Source organism: Populus alba, chromosome 19 (genome assembly GCF_005239225.2).
Source record: "Populus alba chromosome 19, ASM523922v2, whole genome shotgun sequence".
Classification (NCBI taxonomy): domain Eukaryota; kingdom Viridiplantae; phylum Streptophyta; class Magnoliopsida; order Malpighiales; family Salicaceae; genus Populus; species Populus alba.
Window position 1 is genome coordinate 20,323,487 of NC_133302.1, and position 10,038 is coordinate 20,333,524.

Below are 10,038 nucleotides of genomic sequence, written 5' to 3' on the forward strand. Positions count from 1 at the left end.
AAAATATTTAAAAAATATTAATTTAAAAATAAAAACTTAAATTTTACCCAAGAGTCTTCTTTTCCGCGGATGACAAGATTTTGAGCAATGCGAAACACGTTGAACTTGGGCCGGGACAGCAGTACATTCGAGTCAGTTTAAGGACCAGACTTGTGTTCATTGTATTTGCTTTTTTTTTTTTTCTCCTCGTGTATGTTTGTTTTCTAAAGATTAGTTCTGAAAAATTATTTTTTAAATTTTTGTTGTGTTTATTTATTATTAAAAAAATTAATCAACTTAAAATACTTTACTCTCAAAGAAAAATTTAGTTTAGTTTTCAGAAAAATATTTTCATGAAAAATTTAGATAGAAAATACTTTTGAAAATTATAAAAAATTTAAAAATATTGTATTATTTACTAATTACAAGAGTTAAAATTATGGGTTAGATAAATATGCACAGATAGATTGCAACAAAAAAAAAATGAAATTAAATATGCGAAAGAAAAGAAAAAATGAAGTACGAGAGAGAGAGAAGTGACGTGGATAATGTGCCCATCATAACATGGAACCGAAAGAAAGGTATTTGGGTGACAAAAGTGACGTGGATACACATAGACGAGTCCAAGTTCACTAATAATGATGGATGAGCCAAACAATTTATTTTTTATTTTCTTATTATCTTGATAAAACAGATATAACTTTCCGGCAGAGCAAAAGAAAAGATATCGCGACAAAATATCAAAAAGGAAAATAAATGTAATTTGTGGTTCTTAACGCTTTTTCTTCCTTTAAATACCGAAGAAATCAGCAGATTTTGATCAGTTGAGGAGTGAAACCTCTTGCCTTTGAGCCACAGTGGTTAACCCTTCATTTGTTTACTTTTCATTTAGTGAGTTTCTCTAAGCTACAAAATAGTATGGATCCTGTCTTGTTCAAAGCTGCAGCTGAAGGCCATATCGGTCCCTTTGAGAATTATCAAACCGGCCTTGATCAGTTATTGACTCCAGACGAGAACACCATTCTTCATGTCTACTTAGAAAACCAACGTAGAGAATCAGAATCCACTGATTTTGTTGATAAAATTCTCGAAATGTGTCCACCACTGTTATTGCAGGCCAATAGAGAATCAGAATCCACTGATTTTGTTGATAAAATTCTTGAAAAGTGTCCACCACTGTTATTGCAGGCCAATAAGAAAGGTGAAATCCCACTCCATTTGGCAGCAAGATATGGTCATTCCAAAGTGGTAAAGGTCCTCATTGACCGCGCAAAAGCTCGACCTACTGATCCAGAGAGCGGAGTAACAGAAGAAAAAAAGATGTTGAGGATGACAAATGAAGAGCAAGATACAGCGTTGCACGAGGCAGCTCGAAATAGGCGGAGCCATGTGGTGGAATTATTGACTAAAGAGGACACTGAGTTTTCATATTCCGCCAATGTTCATGGAGAAACTCCACTTTATATTGCAGCTGCTTCCAGAAAGGGTCCAGGACGAAAAAAGGTGATCGATGAAATCCTAACTAATTGCATTTCAGTGGAATATGGCGGCCCTAATGGTAGAACTGCTCTACACGCGGCAATCAGTGTGCGAGATCATGGTAGGATTTTGTGCTCAAGTCTGGAGAATTAAATATTTTATATATAATAGTGTAAACTATAATTTATAAGCCACGTACGTATATTTGATTTTATATATCCGTGTTTGCTTCATAATTAGCTTTTTTTTTTTTTTTTTCTTAAGAAACTTTGTGAGTTTAAGAAACTTATTTTTTTTTTTATTTGAAATAATTTATAAAATTATATATATTTTTTAATTTTATTCTCATTTAACTTTTAAATTATAAGATTTGTTTCTTATTATTTTACTAAACATGAAAAAAATATATTAATAATTTTTTTTCAATTTTTTTTCTATAATATAGTCAAATACTAGAAAATATTTTTTAATTTATTTTTAATGATACTACTAAATATTAAAAAATAATTTATTTTCTAGAAAATTATTTTTCAAGAAACCAGTTTTTTAAAAGAAATTATTAAACGGGGCATAAGTGAAATCTCTGTTGTTCATGAAGGATAACTTTTATTCCTTGTTTTGTTGGTTTCAGGGACAGCAAAAAAATTGTTAGACAAAGAAAAAAAGTTGACGAAAACAACCGATGAGAACGGCTGGTCACCACTTCACTACGCTGCCTTTTATGACTGTTCTGCTCGTACAGTGGAAGTATTGCTAGAATATGATGCGTCCGCGGCCTACATTGCTGAAACAGAGAAGAAGAGAACAGATCTTCAAATTGCTGAAACAGAGAAGAAGAGAACAGATCATCAAATTGCTGGAACAGAGAAGAAGAGAACAGCTCTTCACATTGCTGCCCTTCGAGGACATGTAAAAGCAATGGAACTGATTGTTTCTCGATGTCCAGATTGTTGCGAGCTAGTTGATAACAGAGGTTGGAAAGCCCTTCACTATGCTGTGGCCAGTAATGATATAGTAGCGTTCGAGCAATGTCTGAGGATTCGATTACTTGACAGACTTAAAACGAAGAAGGATGAGAAAGGAAACACGCCCTTCCATCTAATTGCTGCTTTAGCGCACCAGCAACAGCAATGGACACGTGTTTTAGATGAAAGCAAGATTCCAGAGTTATGTGGTCTTAATAAGCGAAAGCTAAGCGTCAATGACATTTATCTCGGAGAGTTTGGAGAGATACAGGTAATCAATCCTCTATGAATTAACTGCTGTGATAATTAAAGCATCCATGAAACCCCCACACACATTAATGAATCAATTTCTCGATTTCTCAATTTGGGTTTTGAATATAATTAAATCACAGCAAACTGGTTTTCCTTTTGCATCTAAGATTCTCTTTGCTTCGCATCTTAATGATGTCCACCAAATGGGTCCACATAACTTTTGTTCAGTTTCACTCTATTATATCGCAGTACTAAATATAAAAATAAAGTAATTTGAATAACTTAATAATCTTTTTTTTATTTGAAATGATGTCATTTTATTGATTTTGTTAAGTTTTTCATCTACAATAACAGATTGTGCATATAAATTGCATGTAACTGCTTTATAAAAACATATATTATTCAATAAAAAAACAAAAGTAGTACAAATGATTGAAAAAAAAATGCAATTAATTAAAATTTTTAAAATCTGAGAATTAAAGTGAAAATCTAATAGAAACCTAACATAATCTTAAAAGCAATTAAGGGGAGTAACAATAAACAATAATATATTGGATTACTCCTCATAGAAAATTAATTTTAGAATGAAATGATGTATAATTAATGGTATATAAAATTAAGTCCACGTCTTAGCTTTCTTTTCGGGGATAGTTGGGCTAATGTAAAGCATGCGGTTTAATTTCAACAAAATTAGGTTTTGTTACCTACTAATATATACAGTAACAAGAAGGATTTGATTGCAAACAAACTAGTTGTGGAAACAAAGGCTCGGAAGTTGATATATGATATATGTTAAATAGCTAAAAATGATGGATTATTTGTTTAAATTTTTAGATTTAATTAGTTTTTTAAAAATAGTATTACAATCTTATTGATCAAATAATTATAAATTCAAATCTCACTATTTCTATTTTAATTAATAAAATTAAAACACAAAATAATATGAAAAAAGGTTTAAAAAAAATAATATATAAAGTAATATAAAATTAAGTTTAAAACCTCTTTAACAACTTAACATATTTTACTCAAAATATATATTTCTCCAGAAAGAGATCCTAGAATCCCTTGAAGATGTTGGCAGTGGACCGATTGGACGCCGTCTCTATTTTTTGAAAAGAAATGATGAGGAAGACAAAGAGAAAGAGGATGCTTTGAGTAAAGCAAGAGAGTCTCATCTAGTAGTTATAGCGCTGATAGCAACGGTAACATTTGCAGCAGCATTCACCCTACCTGGCGGTTACAAGAGCGATCGAGGCACTGCACTTCTAGCTAAAAAAGCTGCTTTTATAGCATTTGTCATCTCAGATGCAATATCAATGGTGCTCTCCATTTTAGCACTTTTTATCCACTTTTTGATTTCGCTGATTCATGGTTTTGAAACGGTCAAGAATAAAGCGATAGGTGAGGAAGCCGCTATAAAATTATTTGGGTATGCCACGTTGTTTACCATGATTGGCATGGGTACAATGATTATCGCATTCATCACGGGTACATACGCGGTTCTAGAACCTTCCTTCGGGCTTGCCATCAGCACTTGTCTCATTGGTCTAAGCTTCTTCTTCTTTGTGATTTTAGTGTTTAAGTTCATTCGCAGTTCTAGAGCCTGCCTTGGGGCTCACCATCGGTATCTATCTCATTGGTTTGAGCTTCTTTTTCCTTGTGTATTTAGGTTCATGCGCAAGAATATAAAAGATTAGATATGCTAGTGAAACAATCAATGTAAATTTTCTATAAAATAAAACTCCTATGTATTATTTAAAACATTCTTATTGTTTTTGAAAAAAAACTGTGTTTGATTCTCAAATTGTCAATTTTTTATATTTTATTTTGTAACCGATGTGCATCACAAGTGCGTAGTCAAAAACTCTGACATTATGATTTATTTATTTATTTATTTTCTTTGGATAATCTCCATTGGATAACAAGTCAGACCTGACAAACCAGACTGCTCTTGAGATACAAAGAGACGAGACATTAGATACCATCTAGTTAATTACGGGCAACATACAAACTAAATTGTAATGTAATAAATAATAATAAAAAAAAAAAACAAGAAGCTATGAATATGTGGACATGTGTTTTGATAGCAAGAAATTTTTAATTTAGAAACTGAAAAGATGATATTTTTATCTTAAAAAAAAATGAATTAAAAATATTTAAATTAATAAATCACATAAATAATATTTGTTCATGCTAATTAAAGGCTGAAACAGTTGGGTTTTTTTTGTAGAAAACAAAAAAATAAATGCAAGTGTAAATATTTAACCTATAACATGTTTGTTTTTTTATGTTTTATTTACTTGTATGAAGATAAAAATGAATTCTCTTTTAGTACATTACAGTTTAGTTTCTTGTTTGCATTATAATCCAAGCACTAGCTTATCCCGTAAGCTATAAAGTTACATTAAGGGTAACTAAAACTATTTTTTCATAATAAAGATAAAGATAGTCATTTGAATTCTTGGAAAAAAATATATTTTTAGTTAAAATTCTTTTTTCATATTATTTTTTTTTAAAATTTCAAAAGAATATTTTTTTTTCTAATAGCTATGAAGTTTATTGGATAAAAAATAAAGAAAACTAACATAGAAATTAAAAAAAAATTGTATTGATTTGAAATAAAAAGTGAACATAATGTGTTTCTTTTTAAAAAAAAAATGAATGTGTTTCTTTCTTTTATTTTTTGTTACGAAAACATGTTTTTTTAAGAATTATTGTTCTTTTTAAGTTAAAATTTATCAAAATAATTATATATTTTTTAAAATTTCTTACTTTGAAGATATTAATAAAATAGAATTAGTTATTCTTGCACTTCTCGCGGCAATAAATTAGTGATTTTTCATTCTTTGTTTGATTTAGAGTCTTAGAAGTCTCCACCTAACATTTGATTAAGGGTTAATAAAAATATCTAGATATACTGATTGTTGTTAAAAATTCACGGGTATGAGATTAGTTGTAGCTAGAAAAGATATTAATACCCCTAACACATCTTACCATAAAATAAACTGCTTTGTGGTTTAATATGATTTAAAAATCTAAAATATTAATCAAATTCTAAAATTTTAATAAATCAGTAATTAAATCATCCAGAATACATGTAGAAACATATTTTTATAAAAAATATAAAATAATTTTATTTATCCTTCAAATATATAACCATATTCAAATTAAATAAATTTTTTTTTATAATTCAATAACATAAATAAAAATACAATCACACGCATCTCTTTTTTACTATGATTTTCTTATACATCATTTTTTACATGTTAAAAAAAAAAAAAAAAAAACTCATAATAAATCAAATACAATTCACAAATTACAAAATAAAACCCAAAAATCTACAAGAATTGCATGGAAGGCCTTCTGCAATGGCTGGAAGGTTTCTGGGGCGTCCCCCCCACGCGCCATGCCACTGGCGGCGGCGCCGCGAAGACAACCCGGGTAACAGGGGGTCTGTACCAGCTTCGTCCCTTTTTCCTTCTCCTGTCGGCGGTGACACCCACCGTCACCTGCAGAAAGCAAAACACAAGCAGTTGTTTTTAATTTTCTTTACTTCTTCACGGATCTGTTTTTTTCTTCTCCTTCTTCAGGTCTGTTTCTTTCGGGTCTGTTCTTTTCCTTTTCTTTCATCTGTTCTCAGTCTCCTTTCTTTTCCAGATCTGAGTTTAGTTCTTCCTCTTCATGACGGCTGACGGCTCCGAGGTGAGGGTGGAGGTTGCTGTGCTAGACCAAGGTGGGTTCTGCCGGGCTTGGCTGTTGCTGGAGGCCGATTGCAGAACATGGAGAAGAGAGCGTTGCCCGGGCGCTGTCGTGTGTGGGCTGCTGCTAGAGGAACACGGTGCCGCTGCACGGGGAGGGGGCCATCGCTGCTGGAAGAAAAAGAAACCAAAGGGCAAAAGTTGAGTGAAGGCCGACTGTGGCTTGCTTTGACAGAGGGCTAAAGGGAAGCTGATCACCGAGAGCAGGTGAAGAGGATGGTTGATTTGGGAAGGCTGGAATGGGAAAGGGGAAGGTGCCGAAAATGGCAGAGACCAGGGAGTGTATTTGAGTGGGGTTTCTCTCCGGTTTCAGGGAAGATGGCGAGCCAAGCTTTTTGCTGGTTCTGGGACCAAAAAAACTAAAAGCTGAAAGGGCGTCGGACGGCGGCTTGCCTGTAGATAAATTTTAGGTTAGGTTTTTTCTTTCCCCCCAAAATTTGCTCCGCCTCCATGCCTCTGAATTTTTCTCCCCTGAATGCATTTTTTCTCCTTTTTTTTTTTTTTTTTTACTTTACTGTAGGCTAGTATTTAAAGGTAAAATATTGTTATATTTTCAAATTAGTTTCTTAACTTTTTTTTTTTATTTTTCTTTTAATTTTAATTAATTTTAATTTTTTATATTTAAAAAAATAAATAATATCAACCTCGACTCAACAATAATCAACAATAAAAATCAATGATCACAAAATTTACGTATTAAAAGTTAAACGTATTTAAAATACCTTTAAAATTTAAATTTTTTTGAGATGATATTGAAAATGTTAAAACAATGTAAATATATCAAAAATATATTCTTTTGGTTTTTTCTTTGTTTTTTATTTTTTTTATTTTTTTCTGATGATATTTATGGAAAAGTACCAAACTTTGGACTGCTTAATATTTATAAGCAGAAAGGGTATATGCATTGTTCCTACTTCCTTGGCATCTCACAAAAGAGGAAGTGATGGGAGAAACAAAGGGGAAGAGGATGCTTTGAGTAAAGCAACAGAGTCCCGTATAGTTATCAGCGTTGATAGCAAACGGTAACATTTACTGTAGCCTTCACCCTATCTCTTCAAAACCTATATATTATATAATTAGATGTGGAAGCTTACCATCAATTGATATTATTTGTCGTAGGTTTATATAGGTCACATATTTGTTGAGAAAAACAAAGATAAAATTTTATTTAGTATGGAATAATCAATTTACCTAATTGGATAGTTATTAATTAGTAATTAATATCATAGAATCATCATCTTTTTCAATAATAATAATAATTATCACACCCACAACGTGATGAACTTTAAAAATTCTAAAAAATATATATATATATATTTTAAATATATCATATAATGGATTTACATTTTATAGTAAAAATTCACATATTAATAATATAGTGAAATACTTAAAAAAAATACAAGGGACCTATAAATAAATTAAAAAAGATCCACAATTTTTTTTTGAAATTTTATGATATCAAAAAAGACTTGTTTGACTAGATATTAAAATAAAGAAGGGTGAACATTGTTGTTAAAATCCGGCAACTTACAATTATATGAGTTAACATGTATCTAACTTGCAAAGTCAAACTTAACTTGTGCAAAAACAGTAAAATTAGTAAACTCGGTAAACTCAGTTTGATTTTACGAGTTTACTAAATTTATGATATGAACCAAGTCAGATCTAAATTTGGTTTTAAAATGTCTACTGACCAGATTTGAGAGATTGAACATATCTTTTCACACTATATATTTGATAGAGCTAAAATTTTACAGGAAAATATTAGACACATGAAAATATATTATGGTAATTTTTCAAGTCAAATAGAGTTTGAGAACATAATATTTTAGAGGGTCATAGTTAGTAGATGAATCTTATCAAATATGTCAAGCTAGACCTTTATATACTGTTTGAGATATATCTAAAGCTACTAGTGAAATTTTGCTACGATTAAAGTTGGGTTGGAAACTAGACATCTAAAGCCTTATAACCATATATCGTACGCTCAGTAATTCATCAACACGAGAAAGAATGACATGTTTGAAATCAGAACTCAAATCTGCTAAGATATATGCAAAAATTGGATATTCGCAAATACATTGAGGAATTTTAACGTGAAAACTTTTTTTATTATTTATTTATTTATTTAATTTTGAATAATTATTTTGAATTTGAATTTTTTTCTAGTGCATTAGACATTGTTTATTAGCTAATAACTACTTTAAGTTCATTAGCTTGCAATCCAAAAGAGGTCTATTAGGACTTATTGAGATGAGAACAACCAAGTTATCACCAGATTCATGTATACTTCCTATCATTCATGTATTGAAAAGTTTTGTTTTGAAACTTTTTATTTTAAAATATCATTAATTTATTAATTCATACTATTTGTCTCTCTCATTTTATTTAGATCATTCATTGATTATAATATTGTTGACTTAATTTATCAAATTTTTATATAATTTAATTTCATGATTAGAATTTTCAATATATAATTATTTAAAAAAAATTAATTGCACTTTTATAATTTTACAATTCAAGTTTATATTATTTTTTTCATTTAGAGTTTATATTTTTTTTTTTTTCATTTAGAGTAAAAAAAGAGTTTTAAAAACATTGAGGGTGAAAATAAAAGGATAAGGCACGCGTGCACACCCAGCCACTGGATTATAATTGCTGAAGTCGCAAGATTGAATTAAAACTGCATAAGAACAGTACCTATGCAATTATAATTGTAAAGGAGAGGGAAATGAAGAACTTACCTGGTCGCTGCAAGTCGAGGATGATGGCGATGAAGGCGTGAGGTTGCTTGCCGAAAAGAAACTCTCTCCTCTGCTTCTTCTCTTCTTTCACTTTCTTGGGTCGCCTGTTCTTTCTCTGTATTTGTCTCCTGGTATTCTTGTGTTGTTCGTCCTGTTCTCTCGCCTTCTGTTCTGTGCCTCTTCTTCTTCGTCTCTCTGTCTGTTCGTTCCTTGTGATTTTCTCCTCTGGTCTGTCTGTATTACCCTCGCTCCCCCGGTCTTCCTTCTCCCCTGTTTTCCTCTGTTCGTCCCTGTTGTATGCTCCCCCTGTGTTGTTCCCCCCTCTCAATGTTGAAATTTGATGATCTGAACAGTAACTGTTTATAACAGTTACTGTTTGGATTAAATTCTGGAAAATGCGAAATTTGAAGAAATTGAAGACTTGCAATAATAAGCAGAATTGATGAATTATATTTGCTTAATTTTATTCAAAATGGAAATGCCTAATATATAGGCTTACAAAACATGAATTATAATCAAAATTAAACTCTCAACTACACTGAGAGATTTATTGAAATGAAATTACGAAAAAATAGCACACAATTTGCTATTTGAATTCAAATTTGAAAAACACAAAAACAAGACATTATCTTGACTTCAATCTTCCTTCAAGGCAGCATCTCACACGTGTTCCAACACTCCTCCTTGAGACTTGCCTTGAACATTCCTAGCTTCATCCTAAGCATCTCCAGCCTTGATCTTGGAAGTCCTTTAGTCATTAAATTTGCCAATTGGACTTCAGTTGGACAGTGAAGAATTTTGATGAACAAATTCTTCTCAGCTTCCCTCAATGCATGAAACTTGACATTAATGTGCTTTGTT

General features: G+C 31.1%; 1 protein-coding gene across 1 annotated transcript; it reads left to right on the forward strand.

The window, feature by feature from the left end:
- Window positions 1-788: 788 nt before the first annotated feature.
- LOC118062688 (protein ACCELERATED CELL DEATH 6) lies at window positions 789-4,479 on the forward strand. The gene is made up of 3 exons (XM_035076521.2): window positions 789-1,579; window positions 2,090-2,694; window positions 3,722-4,479. Exons 1-3 carry the CDS (start codon window positions 898-900, stop codon window positions 4,370-4,372), a joined length of 1,938 nt encoding a protein of 645 aa, XP_034932412.1. The 5' UTR covers window positions 789-897; the 3' UTR covers window positions 4,373-4,479.
- Window positions 4,480-10,038: the final 5,559 nt, after the last annotated feature.

Bases quoted from the DNA above. Each gene is read 5' to 3' on its own strand.
- LOC118062688 (XM_035076521.2), top strand. From the start codon at position 898: ATGGATCCTGTCTTGTTCAAAGCTGCAGCTGAAGGCCATATCGGTCCC. The intron at 1,580-2,089 runs GTAGGATTTTGT...TGTTGGTTTCAG, and splicing joins AATCAGTGTGCGAGATCATG to GGACAGCAAAAAAATTGTTA. The intron at 2,695-3,721 runs GTAATCAATCCT...ATATTTCTCCAG, and splicing joins GAGAGTTTGGAGAGATACAG to AAAGAGATCCTAGAATCCCT.